Source organism: Azolla caroliniana, unplaced genomic scaffold (genome assembly GCF_043228905.1).
Source record: "Azolla caroliniana isolate FFs.n. ecotype wild unplaced genomic scaffold, voAzoCaro1.0.p SCAF_13, whole genome shotgun sequence".
Lineage (NCBI taxonomy): Eukaryota > Viridiplantae > Streptophyta > Polypodiopsida > Salviniales > Salviniaceae > Azolla > Azolla caroliniana.
The window spans coordinates 18,576,883-18,599,960 of NW_028230448.1; the positions used below are offsets into that span (position 1 = coordinate 18,576,883).

Consider the following 23,078-nt stretch of genomic DNA (forward strand, 5'->3'; position numbering starts at 1 on the left):
AAAGAGACACAAACTAGTAGCATGCAAATGTTTATTTATTTTTGTCTTGTTCAAGTGGAACATGATACTCATCGTGTTCATCAAGTGTTTGATTAGCGATCAACTTTGGGTTACATTTTCCAAATTTGGCAAGTGTTTTTTTGCATTGTTATTTTCCACAAAAGCAACACATGTTTGCACAATTCACACAGCTCGATTTGAGTAAAAGATGGAGATAATTTTCTTTTATATGAGATATTGGGGATTGCATGATAATTGGAATATGCGGGCAGTGGAATGCATTTGTATTTGATGGTAGACACGGAGTTGCAAAACACCTAAATAAGTTGAAGGGACTATTATTGTGATAAATTTGTTTATTGGAGTAAGTGAAAATTCTTTCCTCGGATGTTGCGCTTGTCTTGCCTATTAGTGATTCGACATGTCCCACTACCATTGTGGCGGTGACACCACTCAGGTATGGTACCAACGTGTGTTTCTCACACACATCACTTAGTATAATCATGCGTTTGCACTAGAGAGAGAGAGAGAGAGAGAGAGAGAGAGAGAGAGAGTCTAATACATGTTTTGACACAATTATGCAAAAAAGCATTTCAAGGATTCCTCCAACAAAGGCTAACTAGTCACCACGCACATCTTAGACCTAACTTCTATCCTTCTACAAGTATGACATAAGGGCTCAAAATTGAGCAAGTCAAATGGCCTTTTCACCTATTCGATCGATGTGCATGAGGGGGGGGGATACATGAATGTCAAGAATAAAGAAAAAATATTGCTTGAAAACGGACGAAGCAAAAAGGATAACACACATGAAAAAGCTCAATGTGCAAGAAAGGTCGAGAACAAAGGTACTAGATCGATTGGAAATGGAAGGGACGGAAAGGAGAAGTAAAGCAAATGAGACGGCATATGTATATGCATGAATGATGGAGAGGTTAGAACTTAGGTAGGAATTGGCAACGGTTTGGTTTCGGCTTAACCCGTTTGGCCTTGTCCAAACCAAACCGGTTAAGCCTAAACTGGTATGGGAGTTTCCAAACCTGAACCAAGCCGGTTCCTAAATTGGGGGGGGGGGCTAATTCTGTAATTTTGGAAAAAATGGGAGTTACGTTTACTTCCGGAAATAATTACTCTCTAAACTTTCCCGCCATTTCTCTGCGTGTGTAGAGAGAGAGAGAGAGAGAGAGTGACATTTTTTTTTCGCCTTCTTCTTCCGCCCTTCAAGCTTCACCATCTCCAGCCTTCCCTCACCGAAGAAGAAGAAGAAGAAGAAGAAGAAGACGAAGACTTGGAGGAGAAGACAATTCATTTGCCTGCTGCATTTCTTCGTCCCTTCAAGCTTCCATTGTTTCATTCTCTCTCTCTTTCTCTCTCTCTCTCTGTGCTCTGGTTTGGACAAAATGCCGAGGAAACGAAAAGCTTCTGAAATGGCAATTGCATCTTCTCCTTCGGAACTCGTAGATGGAGAACAAGCTGCTGCGTCTACCATGCCCTCAGAAACGCAAAATGTACCCTCAGAATTAGCGAATCAAACTGAAGCAAAGACATCAGTATCTGTGGAAGCAGCAAATATAATTGAAGAGAAGGCATCAATGCCCGCAGAAACGAAAAATCTAGGCCGAGAAAAGGAAATTGCAATTGCACCCGTAGATACCCAGTATCTGCCCATTTCTCATTCCATGCCTCAACGTCGGAGTGCTAGGATCCAGAACATATCTTCAAAGCAAGAGTTAGCAATTCCAGAACAGCGTCACCACAGTGAAAAAATCACTGGCGATATGATGCTGTCCAAGCTACAGAAGGAAATTGGAAAAGAAGAAAGTATTGATCTTTGTAAGAAAGCCATGGAATGTGAACCAACAGAAGAAAAAGAAGATGATGAAGAAGAAGAAGAAGAAGAAGGTGTTTCAGTTGAGATCAGGAAAGCAGAGAAGACGAAGAGAACTCTTTCAAAAATTAAAGAACTCGCAGCTTCACATGTTGTACTTTCTGACGATTTCTCTGTGGTTCACACAGACGATCATGAAGCAGGAAAGAAAGTGAAGGATACTCTCAGGCTTTTCAACACATATTACCTTAGATTTGTTCAGGTTAGTGGCATTCGTTCCCCATAGAAAAAGTTTAATTTAAAATCGTAAGAAGCGTAGAATGAAACATATATTAACGACTGCTGATAAATGTTTTCATCAAAGGATAATATGGTAGTATTATGGCACAATGAAATACATATTAACTAAACTATTGCTGACGAATGTTTTCATCAAAGGATAATATGGTAGTATTATGGTACAATGAAATACATGTTAACGATTGCTGATAAATGTTTTCATCAAAGGATAATATGGTAGTATTATGGTACAATGAAATGCATATTAATGATTGTTGATAATTGTTTTTGTCAAAGGATAATATTATGCTGGAATATCATACCCGTAAAGCATTCTCATATGTGGGATTATATTATGACTCAATTGATGCTTGCGCTAATGAATACCTCTTGCTTTGTAAAGGTAATTGCTGTCATTCAACAACTTTTCTCTATGTATCTTTAGTTCTAACAAGAAGAGTCTTAAGCACTTCAGTGAACAACTAATGTGAGGGAAACAACTTCAGTGTAAGGGGATTATCTTCTTGATTTGTTGATCGAAAGGATGATGGGACCATGGTCCAAATACATGTGCTCTGCTGTGCTACAAAATGTTACTGTCTCCTATTTTGTGGCCCCTTTTGAATGTTGTGGGTGAAACCCAACATGTGTAGCCCTTGATTGACTTGTAGCATGCGAGTGATGGGGCTAAAGAAATTTGTTACAATCCTTTATTATGAGCATTTTGTTGTATTTTTGTCCTTGGACAATCCCTCTTTGTCACGTAATTTTTTGCAAGAACCATTCTAAGCATCATTGATATTCATATTTCATTGCCTTGCAATGTCGGCCAAGACATAATGGTATCTCTCAGCTATTTTGTATAAAAGAATGCAATGCAAACGCCATGTCTCTCCCATTCCAGATCCTGATGGCACAATTGGTAAAATCCATCCTTCTGTAGTTTTTCATTCATATGTGCCTGTATCAATTTAAATAATGTGAAGAGGTCCTTAGCTGCTCTATCACACTATGGAGCACAAGATATAGATGTGTATCCATTTAAGAGGGCTTGATCATAAATCCAACTTGTGATATGTGTAGAAAGACGGTCTTATACTGGGCCATCTCCCCATCAAGAGTTCTTATGGGGTTGGTAGTTCTCCAATTTAATCATGAGCTCAATTCATTGTATATTCTTTTCTACTTGGGTCATGTCCAAAGTGTAGACAATGCAAGCTATATTGGAACACAACTTGGATGGCAAAACCTGAATTCTTGCATCATGGTGGCATGTCATCCATTTTCACTCCATATGCATTAAATCATCCATGATGTGGAAACCTAGTTGTTCTTCCTAATGACACAAGTGGCAAAATTTCCCTCTTGGAGTTAATCATGCTTATCTGCCTAGCTCAATCTCTAACTGATGTGATGAAGTTTGCAGTCGCTCTATCACATTGCACAATGCATAGGGTAGATGTATGTCCATATAAAATGGCCCGATGATGAATCCATCCTTTGATGTGTGTAAAAAGTGTCTTATACTGGGCTGTCTTCGTACCAAGTGATATTTTGGGACTGATCCATGGTATCTTGTTTTCCAAGTTAATAATATTGGCTCGGATCACTCTATTCTTTTCCACTTTGGTATGTGTAGATGGGGACAACCCAGTCTATATTGGAACAGGGCATTGCATTTATGTTATGACACATGACTCAAACCATTGTTGCATTTGAGCATACCAACACCAACAATAAAAGTCTCCATGTTCAGCAAGTTGTTTTGATGACATAAGGGCCCAGCTTGAGTGCCTTTCTTTAGGTAGCTCCCAAAGCCGTCGAACGCATGCCACTGTTTGGAATAATGCCTCAATGATTATAGGGGCTGCTCCCATCTCTGCCTGAATTATATCACGGGGCACCAATGCTTCACTTCTTATCATGCAGGCAATCATTGAGACTGAATGTCTCTCTAAATCTTTCTGGTTATTTGCCTTGTTAAAACTCGGTCCCCACATTTCTACTCCATAGAGAAGAGTTAGTGTGACAAGTGTATCAAATAGCCATGATTTCGTTCGTGGCTCTTGGAACTGCAAATGTGCACAATGTCTTTCAAGAAGCACCATGGGCGGCATATCCATGAGAAAGTCAAGCACACAACTTCCCATAAGGAGAACATAATAGGTGTGTCTATGTGCCACCTTTTCCAATCCCAAGAAGACTTCTGGTTCTGATCCTGTTACACATGCTTGAATGGTGTTAAAAACCATCACTAATGTTTTATTCATGTTTATTGACAAACCTTTGACTGTACAAAATAATTTTAAGGCATTTAGATGTCTTTGTAGTCCCTCTGGAGAGTCAGAGATCAGCACAATATCATCAGCATATAGTAATATTTGTATGCCTATACCCATTAGACATGCTTTGAAACCCCCAAATTACATTTGTAGTGTGATACCTCATCTATATAGCGACCGAAGTAAGTGGGTGATAGTGGGCGTCCTTGTTCTACTCAAAAATAAATAAAAATAAAGATATATTGAATCTTTTAAGAGGCCAAAATGGCCTATAAGACCACAAGGATACAAAGAGAGATGATCCACAACAGGAAGAGGAAGTACGTTGTCGGAAAGAAGATGCCAAGGAGAACACCGCTGTCAAGAAAAAGAGTAAAAAGAAAGAAGAGAGTGACGAGCCTAGGAAATCAAGGAGACCAGATCTGAAAGCTATATCACAGGTTCATCTATAGAACTAGAGTTTATGTTTCGGTTTACATTTTTATAAAGTTGAAGTTGTCTTTTGCTGAGTTCTTATTTGTCGTAAGTAGATGAAAGCTGATGGGAAGTTGCTTTGTAACTTGAAAACCCTAGGGCATGTTCCAGGTGAGATTCTATATTAACTGAATGCTTAAATTTAAGATAAATAGCATGCTTGTTATTTTATATGCCATGGCGTAAAGCAACCTCTACTTTGTAGGTATTCATGTTGGAGATCATTTCTTTTCAAGATGTGAAATGATAGCCGTTGGACTCCATTATCATTGGCTTGCTGGGATTGATTTTATAGGGGCTGCGTATAAAAAGAAAATGGTAAGTTAATGAATCCGTTTTTATGTCATTTCTTTTTGTCTCTATGTTGTCAATCCTTGAAAGAAACTTTGTTACAGATGAAATGGAAACTTCCTGTTGCAAGTTCTATTATTCTCTCTGGCTTGTATGAGGATGATATAGATAATGCAAATGAGGTTGTTTATACGGGTCAAGGAGGCCAGGATCTCTTAGGAAGCAAACGACAAATTGCCGACCAAATCATGGATAAGGGAAATTTAGCTTTGAAGGTAAGAAAATGCTAATGGTGAATGAAACGTTCCTTTGTAGGAGACAAGCCTGGTAATTGCAATGATCTAGTTTTTTCCACTAAAATATGACGGGTTGATATAATAATGAACTCTTCGTCACACTTGCCGCTTGTGTCTTGAAACTTGCAACACTATACCACTATGTTTATCAATTTGAATTTCAGAATTTTGATAAGTTGACCCTGCTAATTATATAAGTAATACTTAACCAGAAGTCTACTAACGCAATGCATTTATCCTGTTTAGAATACATTAAGCTCTGTGATTGATTAATTTCATCTTTCACAGAATAACATGGAACAAGATCTTCCTGTCAGATTAATTAGAGGTCATAAGACGAAGAAGAGTTATACGGGAAAAGTCTATACGTATGATGGGCTATACAAGGTATGCCTATCTTCTTTTTATTGGTTTATTTGATTATATAAGGTATTTCTCACTTTTTATGGTTATAAGAAGAATTTTAGCATTATTTTATGCAAACAATTTCCCAATGTTAGTGTTTTATCATTGACAGTTCCAATTATTTTTATAAACGTTCACTTTTTGAAGGGCAATGCTAATTTTTTCATTGTCTTCTAGAAAACAATCTCAGTATCAACATTGGAAATGCATATTTTTGGTGCAAATTAATAGTTTGCCTGACCTCAAACTAAAATTAGGATAGTTTTTTATTATCATTGTCAGTTTCAGTATTTATCATTAGCATCATCTGTTTTGCTTGAAAAGATATCAGTATCAACAAGGTAAATCCATCTTTTAGGAGCAAATTAATATCGTGCAAATCTTAAACTCAAGTTCACAGAAGTTTCTATAATGACTGCAATATCAAACCCACTGTTTTGAGATGTAAACCCACTACTTCAATGCTGCAAGGCACAAGCTTTATCACTGCTCCATCATTTTTTTGTATATATTTCAATTTATAAGCAATAATTTTGATGGCATCTAATGTCCCTTATATGATGCACGGCAATGCTCTCACATTTTTCGTATGACAAATTGTCTTGTTTCTTTATGATAATCGCAGTTGTGTTTTCAAGAAATAATCATACATGCTACACTTGGAATATAACAAACAATGGGGTTTTGAAGGGCGAATAATGCAGTAAAGGTTTCTGTTATCTGCTATCTGTTAAGGATGTAAAAGGTTTCACAAAACATTATGGGAGATCTGGCTTAAGGAATAGGCATTGTAAGAAAGGCAAAGGAATATCCAGTTAAGGAGTGCTTAACTCTCTCCTGAATATGAAACCCTTGGAACCTTTGAGGGACAAGGTGCTTCTACACAGATCCGAGAAACCCTGAACAGAATTTTGTTTGTTTGATACACTTGTAGCCTCGTCTCTTCTACCATATGGATACACTTGAGGAGCAAAGCTTCTGTGCTCCATTTTATATTCTGGGCTGGACTAGAAGCAGCCCCAATAATGATTGGGGCGATATTCTGATCAGTGACGTCTACCATTTGGATTTGGGAACTCTCAAAGCAAAGATTGCAATATTGGCGCTTGTGTCATCAAAATGACCAACATAACTCGGAAGTAATCATTGTTGGTATACTGAAATTTGGAAGTTTCATTTCGATCACATGGCATAAATATAAATGGACTACCCCCATTCCAATACACTTTGGATTGTCCACTCTTATATGGATACATATCTGTTTCACCTGCTCTACAGTGTTATAGGACAATTCGGGAGCTGGCCACATTAGTTAGAGATTGAGAATGACACATTCATGCAAAACTATGGACGAACAGATTTACCAATCATGCCATTGGGATGTGGAATCAGAGGAATAATATATTTGCTATTGGGACGATGACATTGTCTCTAGGAGTTGGCAATGGTTTTTAAACAGTTCCGTGGTTAGGTTTGGGCTTGAGCTTGCTTAATCAGTTTGAATGCTTGGTCGGTTTGGCTTGAGGCATGCTTAACCAGCTCAAACCAGTCAAGCCATTTATATACTATTCAATAGCACGCGCCTGAGAGAGAGAGAGACTAAATGGATGTAGCTCAGTTGGTAAGTTTGCCCAATGGAGACCAGGAGGTAATGAATCAACCCCCTACATTCCAGTGGCATCTAGTAAATTAAGAGATATGTCTGGAGTAATAGAGAAGTGAGAAATTGGGCGTCGAACCCAAGACATAAGTGCTAATAGTGTAACAACTTACCACTAGGGTAAGCTAATTACGAGGGAGAGAAAGAGAGAGGTTGTCCATTGGAGACCAGAGGTCATGGGTTCGACCCCCTATATTCCACCAGCTAAGTACAATAAGAGGAAAATAAATAATAAAGATAATCACCACTAGGGTAAGCTAATCACAATAAGAAAGAAATAAAGATAATGACATTTTTTGACAGAGAGAAAAGAGAGAAAAATAAAGATGTCACATCACTAGTCTTAAGCTGGTTAAGCTGAAACTGAACCATTGCTGATTCCTAATTGTCTCTTTGAAATAAAGCTTTGATGCACTCCAGAAGGTTATGGAATACAAATACTATCTATGCTTGGGACTATCCTTAATTGAAATTAAGAGTCATACAGGGACCTCATTAGTAATGAACCATCACACCCTTCTTCAACACTATCATACCTCCTTGTCATGCTACAAGTTAATTAACGGTTACACATGTAGGCTCTTGACCATACCATTTGAAAGGGGTCACGTCATATCAAGTAATAACAATATTTCATGCACATAGAGAACCTTGGCCCTACCACCCTTGGAATGTATTTACAGCAATCCTTTGAGTAATGAAGAAGATCATTTCATTGTTTTGTGGATTAATAACTGCATCAATCTGAAGTAGCAAGAGCCACATGTGTAAGGATCTTTTGTAATATCTTTCAAAAAGAGACTTAAGTTTGAACTTTAAACCATCTCCCACTAAATGACTGTGAGGAGTAGGTCATGGTGCCAGCTAACTTATTGCTACTTGGAAGTGAGAGATCTATCATATAGTCCATATAGCATCAAGACTCAATAGGCAAATTTCTCTCCATAAGAACTTTCACACAAGGATGCAGAAAATTCCATAAACCTTGCTTGAGGGATTCTCTGACCTCAGGCCACGTCACACCCAACTACATTTGGGATAATGACAAACGCAGTACTTGATTCACAAGCTGAGTATGACAAGTGTGCATAAGCTTGGCAGTGAAGTCCAAACGCACACACATGTCAGTCTAGATGATTTTGTGGCAAGCCTTGTCCTGTCTTGTTCACAACCCTAATATTCGTCTAGTCTTCTCAATCGATCTTTAATTGCGTGAATGGTAGGTATGCTGATATTGATGCGATGCATTTGATTGGGTATTTATCAGAACAAACACTTTTGTCAGCTTCTCCCTTTGGACGAGGGACCTACCTACCACATTTTCTGGTCTAATTATTCTTCATGCTCATGGGCAATACCTAGGAATTCTAACATTAACATGCTTTTACCCCATGTTGATAACGAATAACGTAATAAGAGGATGTTCATTTTTGTAGGAGTAAATGATGTTTGGAAAATCAACTTTTTATAATAAGGTGTAATGGTAAATCATGCTGCTAGTTTTTATTCAATTTTCTTATGAATGACAATCATCTTGTTGAACTGTTCTGAAATCTGTTTGCGGGATCGAAGTGCCAGGTTTTATTACATGTCTCAGTTAAATGAAACTCAATACTGACGTAATATTCCAGGTTAAGAAGTTTTGGGCTGAAAAGGGCATATCAGGATTTACAGTGTTCAAATTTAGTCTACATCGGATGGAAGGGCAGCCTATGCTCACAACAGAGCAAGTTAGTACACTCTGCAGCCATCACAGACCTCACTGTATTTATGCAGTGTTTATATTCTATAAAAGTTACATTTCTTTTTGTTATGCAGGTTCACTTTATTTCTGGTCAAGTTCCATCAAACCCTTCTGAATTAAAAGGGTACGAATGCATAGCCACTTTAGCTGATTCTGTTGATGTATTTTGTTTGACTAGCTAATAACCATTCCTTGCTCTAATTGATCCAGTTTTTTGTGTACGTGATTTCATTTGTATGTTACAACTGAAATTGCTGTCTCATCTATGAGAAAAATGGAAGATATTGTACACGAAAGTGCTTAAAATAAAAGCCCTTAAAGTGAGTTGCTCTATGATACTGAAACTTGCATCTTGTAAAGAAATAGATCATGGTCCGGTCCAGGATGGAGAAATAATGAAAGTGAAGGAAGTTCCTCTATATGCGATGATGCTGAAATATTGTTACTTAGGTCATCATATTTATCCTCTTTAAATCAAGCCACTAGTTGTAACCGTTGTTTCCTGGATAGAAATGATCCCTTAATTTGGAGGTTGATATTAAGTTTAAAGACACATTCTAACTCAAAGTTTGAATGTACTGCCCTTTTTATTTTTAATGTGTTTTCCTTGAGTTGCAGGCTTGTATGTGCTGATATAAGCAATGGTTTAGAGGAGATTCCAGTGCCAGCTTCTAATGTTGTTGATCCTATACCTTCTAGACCTGGTAAAGTTCACTTTTCCATGTTGTGTTCTTTAATGAAATGTTATATAAAGCATGTGGAAGATACAGGCTAGCAATGAGTGCCATTTTTTGTTTTCTCTTTGGAGATGAACATCCTATGCTGGAACAAAATGATGGAGAGAAATTATTTTTTATTGTTTGAATCCTCCTTTTTTATTACATGCTCTGAATATTTATGCAATGGAGACTTCTGTTTTTCAGAGTTAAGATACTTAGCTGTAAATGAAGTATCAAAGGAGGTACCAGCACCAGTCCCTTCAAAAGGATGCAGCTGCAAGGGAGAGTGCTATGATGTAACAAAGTGTTCTTGTGCCAAACTGAATGGGAAAAAGTTCCCATATGTCTCACGGAATGGTGGAAGGTATGCCTATAGTGAAGCATCACTCGTAACTGTATGTTTTAATTGTAAATCATAATGAAATATTTATCTTCAATTTATAAGATCATATGCTTCCGATTCATTATATACGTGCAATGTATATAATAATAATAGTATTTCTTTACCTCTATATGGTCTAATAGGACACACTGGCAAGAAAATATCCCCGAGAATATGTGTAACAATGTTAAGACCCTTTCTTGGATCACTATCCGCTATCTCAATCAACATCTGATAGAGTTATGGTCATGTAAATACTTTTTGTTATCCTACCATTGCCTGCTAGGTCAGCCTATTAAGATCACCCAAACTTTGAAACACAGACTTGTGGAGCCTATGGATGTCGTCTATGAATGTGGTCCACATTGTGGATGTGGACCTACTTGCTCGAATCGGGTTACTCAACGTGGCATGTATTATCGCCTTGAGGTAAGACAACCCATGCTGTTCTATACAGTTTTCTTCTACCATTCATGCACTGCTAGTTTGCATGTTTAATGATCACATATATATTATGTACACATATTCAAACATGATCTCTATTAGATTTTCAAAACTGCAAATAAAGGCTGGGCTGTAAGGTCTTGGGATACCATCCCAGCAGGTGCACCAGTATGTGAATATACTGGTGTGCTGATGAGAACTGCTGATGCTGACAATATTGGTGACAATGAATACCTTTTTGAGCTGGATTGTCTACAAACAATTAAAGGTGTTGGTGGGAGGCAGGTACATGATTTCAAAATATTGAAATTTTTTTACTATTCGTTTGACTCTTTATATATTTTACCACAATGAATTGTTTTTTTTACATTGGATTTTCTTCATCAGAGGAGAGATTTGTCAAAGAGTAACGAGGGTGATGCCTTGAATGACGAGTATAGGGATGTCCCTGAGCAGCCTGAATATTGCATTGATGCTGGTTCATGTGGTAGTGTAGCCCGGTACATCAACCATAGTTGTGAACCTAACTTATTTGTGCAATGTGTGTTGAATGATCATCATGATCTAAGCAGACCTCATATATGGTTCTGTGCTGCAGATACAATACATCCATTAGAGGTATGCCTTTTGCTTATAATTGTATTCATGATTGATCTCAAGGTGACAATGAAATAGATTTATAGTTCATGCATTTTTATTTTGTGCAAATGAAATGGCTTCAAATAGCAACTCCATGGTTTATGCCAACAGAATGCTTAATATTTCAGATATTGTTTTCATGCACAAAGCACCTGGATGGTTTAATTTTACTTCATTCAAAATGTTTTCCCTTGGATCATGATTATGTCCTCTATGATGCAAATGTGTGTACATGGTGTACTTACAGAGTGGCATGATATGCCTAATGCTAATATGAAGTTCCAGGAATGAATCAAAGATCATGCATGAATATGTTTTCTTCTTTACCTGTAGTGTCTGGAGTTCTTGGAGACTTTTTCTCATTTATAGCATGTATTCTGTTTTTTCCTGTTAGAGAATTATTTGACGATACTGATTTGAGTTTTGGTTTTTTTTGAATATGCGATTATTACAAAATCATTATACTAGTTGCTCTTCATTTTGTTTTTTTGCCAGGAGTTGAGTTATGATTACGGATATGAACTTGATAGTGTTGTTAAGGATGGAAAAGTCAAGGTTTTGCCTTGCTATTGTGGTGCTCCTGCATGCAGAAAGAGGCTACATTAATTCGAACTTGGCATTTTGTTCACATTTGAAACACTTTAGAAGTCTCTGCATGGCCTCTTCATGAATAATGGAATTCAAGGGTAAATCTATTTTCCCTCTCATTTTTTCTATTATTATATATTTGTTCGAGGGCATGATGGTTGTTCTGACCGAAGTTCAATAAAAAAACTTCAATCTTCACAATCATGCCACTCAAGAAGGTTCTCCGATCTGCGGGTTAGTTGAGAACAACACTTGTATCATTTCTATTTAATACAAAGATCAATGTCTTGGTCTTGTAATTTATGCATTATTGGTGGTTAATTGGGACTAATTGCTGTAATTGCACAAGTTTATTATATATCTATGAAGGATGTTCTTATCTAGCTCACTGGACTGTTGTCTGAGAAATAGAATGGCTTGTAGCTAATTATTTATCTTAATCCTGGGCATTCTGAAAGACCTAGGGCTTGAATGTTTTGTGGATATTTGGTTGACTTCCTGAACATTATGTGTTGTGTTTGCAAAGGTTGATGAGGGCTTCAATCGTCATCAACCTTCTCTGACCTCATATGCAGACAGGGTGCATCGTCTATGGCCACAAATATGTTCTAACCTGATTGATTGCTACTGATAAATCTATCTCCCACACAACAATGGTAATAGTAATGGTTTGTGTGTGTGTCGTGTGTCTATATCTATATCTGACAGGCCACATTTGGACAGTATTTCAAGTAATTCCAACGAAAGGCCACTTTTCTAAGGTAACCTAGTTCAAATTCACGAATTCACACTTGCACCTTTATAGAGAGCATTACTCCATCAATGTCTCAAAACACCATTATATGGCCTGACGCAATATGCAACATCACCTTGAATTGATCTTACAATAGTGACAAATCAATAAAGTTCTTCAAAGCTAATGCAATTTGGAAATCTGCTAGTGCTTTCTCGAAATTTTGTTTTAGAGCATAAAACCTTTAACAATGAATATAACCAACTCAATTTTATATCAAAATGTTCTTCTATCAGTAAAAAGAAGAGATATAGATCTTCCCCTTACTGATTCTACTATTGACTACTCTTGCATTGCTAGAGACCTAGACTGAATAAAGAGTATCTAAGGTTTTTTATATGATATTGACTTTCATTATAAGATTGTTTCATTGTTCTATTCAATGATGTCTCCCAAAATTGGAACTGTTTAATAGATGTTGATAAGTTTCAAGCCACAATTGACATAATCCCAGTCCATTGAATTGCTTCTTGTGAGTGATTTTTTCAATATCTATAGGGTGTCATATTTTTCCTACCAAGAAGGGCAATTCAACATTAAAACTATGTTGACATAATTTAAAAGATGAGCAAACTAGAGATATACTTAAAAGACATTCTTTTACACCTCTTTGCTTCCATAAATATTTTAATTCATATAATCATGCATGGAAGCTAGGGAGGAATCTTCATGTAAAATCATAGCAACACTGTGAACTCATTGGGGTGATCACTGCTATAAAATTCCCATCCATGGCCATAAACAGATACTATATAATCAGTAACCGAACTCTGCCAAGCCATTGATAAACTCATCACAATCAAACTAAGCCTCTCCATCATCAGGCTGAATATATAATGATCTCATTTGAGAATCAATAACAACATACAGTTGGCAGAATCACTTTGTCAATTTAAGTGTTCATAATTACTTGCACCATAAATGCAAACTCTAGATGCCTCTGGCTACTTTAGTTCTTGACATAAACTTATTACTATCATACGTCTCAGCAATATTTTTATTTTCAGTGCTCTCATATTTACATTTCTCTAAAATTCCACCAAGCTCAAGCAAGTATTCATAACTATTCTCTTCATGAATTGTCATCACTATTACTTGCATAGGTGATGTCTTGGAAGTAATTTTCAACTTCATCATTAACATGTATGCTTTGGAAGAATCATTCTTATGATCTTCAGCATACTAGTTCATGACCTGCTACCTTGTATCTGCAACATGCTTGTTGCTGCCTTTGTTTCAAAACAACTTGAAAATACAAGTCTTATTGTTTTGTCAATCAGCTATCTTGTCTCTGCAAATCATTCAGGAGGGAAACACAAAGTCCTCCTTTGATACATTAATATTTTTGCACTCTCTTTCTATTTCCATCGATGAGTATCGTCACCTTCTTTATAATTTGGAGTGAATGTCAGATATAGATGGTTCATGAAGAAATAACACCAATCAACAGATATAGACTGTCTTCTCTTTAAACTAGGAATACATCAGTTTGAAACATCACTAATATCATCACTGATTGATGCAGTCGTCTTTAGTTTCATTGATTTGCTTCAGGTAATTCAAGGAACGGTGGTTCTCTAAATACCTTGGATGTTATAAATGATGTGTCTCACTGGGTGTTCTGATATGAGAGACAGTAGAACCAAATAATAGCTGCTACCACAAAGTAGGATGAAACAAAAATAACAATGGAAAACCACAACCAAGGTCTAGAGTTTCGATTTCTGAGAAAAATGATCCGGCCCCATTTTCATTTAACCACACCATATAGATTAGTCAGCATTGTGTATGGTCCTGTATTATTTGGATCTAACACAATTACATGCTTTGCAGCCCGTTCACCCCTTTCGAGATCACTCCGATATCTGCATGCACTCAGTAATGCTCTTATAGATACTGTGCCATAAGGAATCGGCATGCTATTTAAAACGTTTTCTGCTTCATCAAGCTTTCCAGTTCTTCCAAGAAGGTCAATGACACAATTAAAATGTTCACAAGTTGGCATCAAACCATAGTCTTGATACATTGACCTTAGAAAATCACATGCCTCATTGACCATTGCTAACCTACTACACATGGTTAAGATGCTTGTGAAAGTAATAAGATCTGGTAATGCTCGGTTGGATTGCATCCTTTTATAAAGTTCCTCAACATTTTTGGCCTCCCCATGTAGTGCATATACATCAAAAATGGCATTCCATGAGACCGTATTGCGCTCATGCATTCCGTCAAAGACCTCTTGTGCCTTTACAAGCTCACCACATTTACCATACATGCTGATGAGAGCATTGCAAACTAGAATATCTGTGTGCTGGCCGCTGATGATAATCAAGGCATGCATTTGTATTCCTTTTAACAAAGCTGTTCTAGAAGCACATGTTGACAGAATGCTAGAAAAAGTGGTCTTATTTGGTACCACTATCCCTTGAGATTGCATGTCCGAAAATAACTGGAAAACGTCATCTACCTTGTGGTAGTAGGAACAGCTAGAAATCATAGCATTCCATGAAACCAAATCATGCATCGGCATTGTATCAAATACATGATGTGCCTCTGTTAGGTTTCCAAATCGTCGATACATTCCAATAAGAGCATTTCCTAAGCTTATATTCGAATTCAAGGTTAGGCTCTTCACGATGCGAGCATGCATCTGTTTCCCTCTACATAAGCTTTCTTCTTGACTTGATGAAGAGAATGCTGAGATAACATTGAGAAAAGTCACATCAGTGGGCATTATACTTTCCTTTAACATGTGAGAGAACAAGCAACTGGCATGAGAAGCTTTGCCAGAACGAGCATAAGCTGAAATCATGGTGTTCCAAGAGATGACATTTCGTTCTGGCATGACCCGAAACATCAATTCAGCATCTATTATACACCCACACTTACCATACATATCTATCAAGGCTGTATTCACCATGACATCTATGTCAGCGGCATCCAATCCAGTGAGGTAAGCATGGACATGAAGTCCTACTCGTAAAATTGTATGATTTGCACACATATGGAGGATGACAACAAAAGTGATGGTGTTTGCCATGGCACCCTCTTGCTTCATTTGTTCGAACATTTGAAAAGCTTCTTGTGAATACTTGCTATGCTGTATAAGCACAGAAATGAATGCATTCCAGGAGGCCACATTCTTCACATTCAAACCATGGAAAGCAATCCTTGAACAACAAGTCGTAGGATCGCATCTACCGTACATGCTAATGATGGCATTTCCTAGAATTACATGTGAATTCAGGTCTCCTTCCATGGCAAGGGAATGTAAGAACTTGCCATAAACCATGTCCGTGCTTCGAGAAAAGGAGGAGAGAAGGGACAGAAGAGTTGACTCATTAGGAAGGTAACACTCCTGCAACATCCTGTTGTAGGCTTGGAAGGAGACTTGTTTGCTCTGCTTGCTGGTTTTGGAATGTGAAGAATTGAGATGGTTAACAGGGAAAGATCCATGGCTGCTGTCTAGAAGGAGGTGGGTTTGTGTGAAGGATCCATGGCTTCTTCTTATAACTAGTCGATATCCATGTCTTCTCATTATAATGAAGGATTTATTTTGGTTTGTTGGCTTTTTCAGTCGACATGAAAGAGTTTCATGAGTGATCTCGTTGGCGGTAGGACATTATAACAAATAAATATATCTCAATCGGCAAAAGCAAGACGTACATTGGTAAAACAAGAGGGCGCCTGCCTCAATGTGTGATGACCATTGGCATGTGGGTGACCATGTTCGTATGCTAGAGAGAGAGAGAGAGAGAGAGAGAGAGAGAGAGAGAGCCCATATGGATGTAGCTCAGTTGGTAAGGTTGCCCAATGGAGATCAGGTGGTTGTGGGTTCAACCCCTACATTCCACAGTGGCATCTAGTGAATTAAGAGATATATAAGAAGTATATAATAGAGAGGTGAGGAAGTTGGGTTTTGCACCCAGAACACAATGCTTGTAGTGCTAACAACTTACCACTAGGGTAAGGTAATTACGATAAAAGAGAGAGATTCTACTTCTGGTTGTGGGTTCAACCGCTACATTCCACAGTGGCATCTAGTGAATTAAGAGATATATAAGTAGTATATAATAGAGAGGTGAGGAAGTTGGATTTTGAACCCAGAACGCAATGCTTGTAGTGCTAACAACTTACCACTAGGGTAAGGTAATTACGATAAAAGAGAGAGATTCTACTTCATCTTCAGAGGTCAAACATGACTTGTGAGACCAAAAATATTACATTTCACGTGATACCTTTGAAAGTGAGTAGTGAATCTTGATGTTCAAGAACTTTACCGATGAATGTTGTAATTGAGAATACACATTATGGTTGTGAGAGAAATTCGTGGAAGGATTGGGCTTGGTTAGAGAGAGAGAGAGTTCCTTCGGGGACATTTGATAAAATTGGAACGATACAAAGAAGATTAGCATAGCCCCTACGCAAGGATGACACACACAAATCGAGAAATTGTCCAATTTTTTTACTTGGGCCAGAACAATATTGGGATGGTTGACCTCCCGGGAAGTCTTGGTGTTGCACCCTTTAAGAGAGAGAGAGAGAGAGAGAGAGAGAGAGAGAGAGAGAGAGAGAGAGAGAGAGAGTCACTTGATGGTTGGGGAAAGGGGGGGAGAGAGATTTTCTCTCTTTGTAGGCTAAAAGGGAAGTTGACTTGGCAATTTTTGCAACTATATTGTAAGGGGATGTTGTTCCAAAATGAGGTAGATTTATATCATCTAGTATTACAATACTAACCTTGCCATATCGCTACTAATGAATTAGTGGAGATAGCAAGGGTTGTATCATCATCTTGTTTTAATAACAAATATAGATTTACGAGAAAAAAAAGAGATGTTATTATTGTCGACGGATGTTAAATATGACCTATGAAACAAAAACTATAACATTTTTCACAAAATACATGTGAATAGCAGTTGGAAATGGCTCGTTTGAAGCCTAAATGAAGCTGCTAAATAGTTTCTAAATAGTTTGGTGACTCGGTTCAACTCTGTTCAAGCTTGAGCTTCATTAACTAGTTTAGGCATGAACTGAACAAGTTTGGGCCACATAGGTTGACACTTAACTAGTTTGGTTCAAGTTTGAAAACTAGTTAAGGCTTAACAGAGTTGGTTTAGTCAATGCCACATCGGTTAAGTTGAAACCGAACTGCTGTCGATCCCTAAATGTGAAGGTGTGTAGCAACTCTTGATGTTCAAGAACTTTACTAATAAACGTTGCAATTGGGGGTGCATGTAATGAATGTGAGAGAAATTTGTGCAAGGATGTGGGGAAAGCATAGTCAAATATGATCAAAGGCAAAGAACACTATCAAATTCTGATACTCAGAATCCTAGACTTGTTTACAATGAAGTGTGTACAATTGACTACTCTCATTGCTTGTGCCCCAATGTCTTGTCTCACATAGCATAGCGGGAGAGATGTAAATTTATGAACTAAATCATGATTACAAATATGGTTTACATGAAGGCATGTGTGCTAAAATAAAATGAAAAGCTTCATGAAAATGACCAATTAGTAATTAGAATGATTATTAAATTCGTTTTATAAGCATGAAATGCAAGCTATGATGTATAGAATGAGTGATGGTGATGGAACATGATATCAGATGTTGACTTGTGAAAGTGGGGTGAGGTTATGATGAAGGTCATATCAAGTGCATCAAGGTGGCATCTATGGGATGGGCATGGCCAACAATGGTATTCAAGAATTGGTGTTGGTATGGTTCATGTGCCTCATATATTCTTGATAGTCACATCCTGCATTGTCCATTGTCATCAACATTCCTTTGTTCATTCAACAATGGAGGTCTGGGCCTTTGGAGGAAGTCCATGATGAGTGTTTGCCTCTATAGTAAGGTGTTAATTTAAGGGTTTATTCTTCAACGCATGAGTTGAACTAGTGTAGGAGATAATTGGATTACAAGAGCAAGAGATGCATCTTCCTTAGATACAACCTAGAGTTAATTAGATAAGATAAGATTTGACTTTTTATTTAACATCCACAAGGAGGCCAAATTTGATTATGGAATTGAATAAACATATCATCTTATGTGTGACTCCTTAGGAACAGGGGTTTATGATATTTAAATTATCATCCTCATCTAAAAAGTCATCATACTTCTCATGAATGACATTAGATGTTAAGCACGAGAGAAGTGATATTCATTGTATACCATGCATACCTTCATTCTTAGGTGATGATGTCATGATACTACCTCAACACTTAACTTGGGTGAATGAGTTTGAAAAAGTGTAAGGGCTCTTCAAGAGCCAAGGATAATGGGGTGGTAAAATGCAGCTCATTGGTTGTAGAATTTATTATCTAGCTAAGGAAGATGATATCTTGACTTGATGATACTTAGTCAAGATGTGGAATTTGATGAAGGCCTTTATACCTTGGATGGGAGATTCAAAAGATTTAAAGGAAGATACCAAGAATTATCAAAAGGTGGAACATGTGCAAGAGTTGAAATAAGGAAAAGCTGATAAGAATGAGGATCTTGTGAACCCTAAGTAACTTGATTCAACTCAAGCTCATGGAATGCTACTTCTAAGTGTTGGGATTAACTCCATATTGTTGAACTGAGTCCATAGGCAAAAACATTATGTTTGACTTTTTGTGATTTCTTTACATTCAGTTTCAGTATAGTTAAGTCTATTCGGCAACTTCATTTCATTCTAGTTAGTTAAGTTCTTTGTGAGAGGTTTAGAGTTAGCTGGTAGTAATTAACATCTTGTCAGTGGCTAGGAAGCACTTGACACTTATCCCTTCCCACATCGTTGGCAATAGGGTAAATGTCAACCTAAGCTCCCAATATGATGATCTTGATGTGAGAGGAAGAACTCAACCGAATGAGAAGTGTAGGAAGAATCTTACACACATTTCTGTCATTATTGGGGAGTTTGGGACGACATCTCCCTGCTGTTGAAAACAAAGATGATAAACGAATAATGACAAATAAGAAAAGAAAATGAATGAAGATACTTGTTCAATGTTCTTACGCAATTATAAATATGAATAAAAATGCAATGTACTATAAGGTATAATTGGTATATACTGAATATTATATATAGAATAAATATTATAATTTATAACTATAGCTAAGTATAAGTTATGGTTGTTATATATAACAATAACTATATAGCAAATATACTAATAAATTGCATGGAAAGGCTTCGATGGTGGTGTAGTTAGGAGTGTCATTAAAGTGGTGTGATAAATGATGAACATGTTGAGGTGTATTACATATTGTATTAGAGATGTTAAGTTGAAAAATGTTGTGTTGGCACTTATGTCACCTCAAATCATATCATGTGGCAATTGGGTACCCCTTATCTTGTTTATGTTGATGGCAAGCGTGCTTGTCGCATGCCATACCTAAGAAATATAACTTCGTTCATACATGCTATGTAAGCTTAAATGAGATTTTTGAGGCGCCATGATTATGTGAGATAGTGGTAATACTTGTGACGGTGAAGGAAAATAGAACACAGTAGGAAAAATCAATTTGTTTATATTCAAACTAACTATAATTATAGATAAAGTATAACTATAACATAAATACTGCTACATACGCAATCTAATTATTATTATTGTATGTAAACTATAACTATGTATTACTATATAGCAATACTATATCTAGTATGATGATAATTATATATGTTCTTTAAGAAGGAAATAATTTCAATATATTGATATTTGATGAATTTAATATAGAGTTCAATCTCTAAATGGCCCTCAATCCAGGTTTAGTACAAAATATGCCCTTCTTGACTTAAGTTTTTAAATTTGAAACATTAATGACAAATATTCAATTATAAAGATATTAAAAAAAGAAAAAGTAATCCTTTTTATAAAGTTAAAAAAAGCATAAGATAGTTTCAAAGAAATTTTCCATTAGATTTTGGTCTTTGTGAACAAACAAAGCCAAAATCTAATGTGTAAGATCTAACTTTTGCGTTTTAGGTGCTCAATCTAAGACAATACTGAAAAGTTTCTCATAGACAATATTTAATAGTATTTTCTCTAGTATTCATGGGGGAAAAAATAGAACAATTAAGCATATTAATACATATGTGATCAAGTATTTTATTGATAGTGATAGCAAAAAATATATAAAAACAACAAAAATGAACATTGATTACACGCGTAATTAGGGAGTGATGTTAAAAGCTTGAAGGGGTTAAATAACCTCAATCTCTCTCTACACACTTAAACTTTAAATTAATGCAAAGTTTAACTATGCTGAGAATGTTAATACAAATATCTTAATCATACATCAAGATGAAATATATGAGGAAAAAATTGATAGAAACATGTCACATTTAATTATCAATAACCAAACCTTCTTTACTCTTTACTATGCAAAACACCCCCTTTACACTTGAGATAAAATTAAGCATTAGAAATTCTTAAATGTGAATGAGGTTCAAGTTAGCGAACAAGAACAAGAACAAAAGATGCAACTTTCGTATAAGGTTAATAAAACCAACAAACGCAAGGAAATATGCAAAAGGTTCTCAATTGTTTTTAAGAATGCCACTATTTTTTTCCATTAGTTAATAAAACCAACAAACTCAAGGAAATATGCAGAAGGTTCTCAATTGAGTGTACAGTAGACATTCGGTTAAGTGCGTGCCCACTTAAATGTGCCATTTTATTAAGTGCTCTTTTTATAGAGGTAAAAAAAGAGATCATAAAAATTTCATTATTTCATGATGAAATTACATAAAACCAAATTGAAACTATATTCTAAACATTCAAAAAACAACAAAATGATCAACATTTAATAAAATTGATGTTGTGAACCACAAAATGAATTGAACTTAGATCTTGCATTCCTATCATTGCATAGGTTGGGTGAGGGTCAATGAAGTGAAAACTATCGATTGGTTAATCAATTAATAGCTCATTATGTGGACTCATATTAGGGGAAAGCTATTAATTGATTAATCGCTCATTATGTGAGCTTACATAAAGGAAAAACTATTAATCGATTAATAGCTCATTATGTGGACTCATATTAGGGAAAGCCATTAATCGATTAATAGTTCATTATGTGAGCTCACATAAAAGAAAAACTATTAATCGATTAATAGCTCATTATGTGGACTTACATTAGGGGAAAGCTATTAATTGATTAATAGCTCATTATGTGGATTCACATTAGGGGAAAGCTATTAATCGATTAATAGCTCATTATGTGAACTCACATAAAGGAAAAACTATCAATCGATTAATAGCTCATTATGTGGACTCACATTAGGGGAAAGTTATTAATTGATTAATAGCTCGTTATGTGGACTCACATTAGGGGAAAACTATTAATCGATTAATAGCTCGTTATGTGGACTTACATAAAAGAAAAACTATTAATCAATTAAAAGCTCATTATGTGGACTCACATTACGGGAAAGCTATTAATTGATTAATAGTTTTTCTTTTATGTGAGTTCACATAAAACAAAAACTATTAATCGATTAATAGCTCATTATGTGGACTCACATGAAGGGAAAGCTATTAATCGATTAATAGCTCGTTATGTGGACTCACATAAAAGAAAAACTATTAATCGATTGATAGCTCGCTACTCTTAGGTATTTTTGTAGCACTATCTCAACCAAGTACGTGGATCGTTTCTCTTAAACCACATGCCACAATTCAAACTAACGACATCACGCACAATCTCTAAACGATTACAATCTAAAATATATAGAGAATCAGGCCATCTAAACTATCCACAAGACCTCCCTTCTCTTCAGAATCTTTCTCTCGTATTCATAGCATAGACACCAAAAAATAGACATAAGAAAGAAAGGTGGTGAGTGACATGGATTGCAGCAGCGTGGGAGCGATTATAGCAGCAAGGAGGGCCTCAACGATGGCTGTTGGGGTTGGGCTTTCTCAAAATTAGAACAGGAAAGAAAAAATTGGGATTTTTTTTATTATTACTAAAAAAGCCCTAAATGCGCAGCTCGGTTAAGTGCGCACTTTTCCCTTGCGTTCAAAGTGCGCACTTAACCGAATGTCTACTGTATATTAAATAACTATTTCCATTAGTTAAGTCAATGTACATAGGATAATATACACTTATATCTTACAGGCCAACTTGCATGGAGAAAAGAAAACAACATGTATAAAGGAATCAACAAAAACTCCTAATCACCACATCATCCACTGAGCACAGAATTACTCGGCCGCATACCCTCAACGTGACCCTCACACAACCCGAATTTAGCATAGATATCCTCC

At 36.5% G+C, this 23,078-nt stretch overlaps 2 protein-coding genes and 1 non-coding gene across 3 annotated transcripts; 2 read left to right on the forward strand and 1 right to left on the reverse strand.

The window, feature by feature from the left end:
- The first annotated feature begins 1,200 nt into the window (after window positions 1–1,200).
- On the forward strand, window positions 1,201–12,414 carry SUVH4 (histone-lysine N-methyltransferase, H3 lysine-9 specific SUVH4-like protein). Its single transcript, XM_087329447.1, has 14 exons — window positions 1,201–2,090; window positions 4,701–4,829; window positions 4,920–4,974; window positions 5,069–5,181; window positions 5,259–5,429; window positions 5,739–5,837; window positions 9,147–9,245; window positions 9,334–9,383; window positions 9,878–9,963; window positions 10,183–10,342; window positions 10,684–10,789; window positions 10,907–11,089; window positions 11,192–11,422; window positions 11,939–12,414. Exons 1-14 carry the CDS (start codon window positions 1,401–1,403, stop codon window positions 12,047–12,049), a joined length of 2,283 nt encoding a protein of 760 aa, XP_087185573.1. The 5' UTR covers window positions 1,201–1,400; the 3' UTR covers window positions 12,050–12,414.
- Window positions 12,415–14,545: 2,131 nt separating this feature from the next.
- Window positions 14,546–16,377, reverse strand: LOC147856511 (pentatricopeptide repeat-containing protein At2g13600-like). Its single transcript, XM_087329030.1, has one exon. It carries the CDS (start codon window positions 16,360–16,362, stop codon window positions 14,575–14,577), a length of 1,788 nt encoding a protein of 595 aa, XP_087185156.1. The 5' UTR covers window positions 16,363–16,377; the 3' UTR covers window positions 14,546–14,574.
- Window positions 16,378–17,187: 810 nt separating this feature from the next.
- On the forward strand, window positions 17,188–17,290 carry LOC147856512 (U6 spliceosomal RNA). The gene has a single exon (XR_015530756.1). It is a non-coding gene; the product is annotated as a U6 spliceosomal RNA (small nuclear RNA).
- The last annotated feature ends 5,788 nt before the right edge of the window (window positions 17,291–23,078 follow it).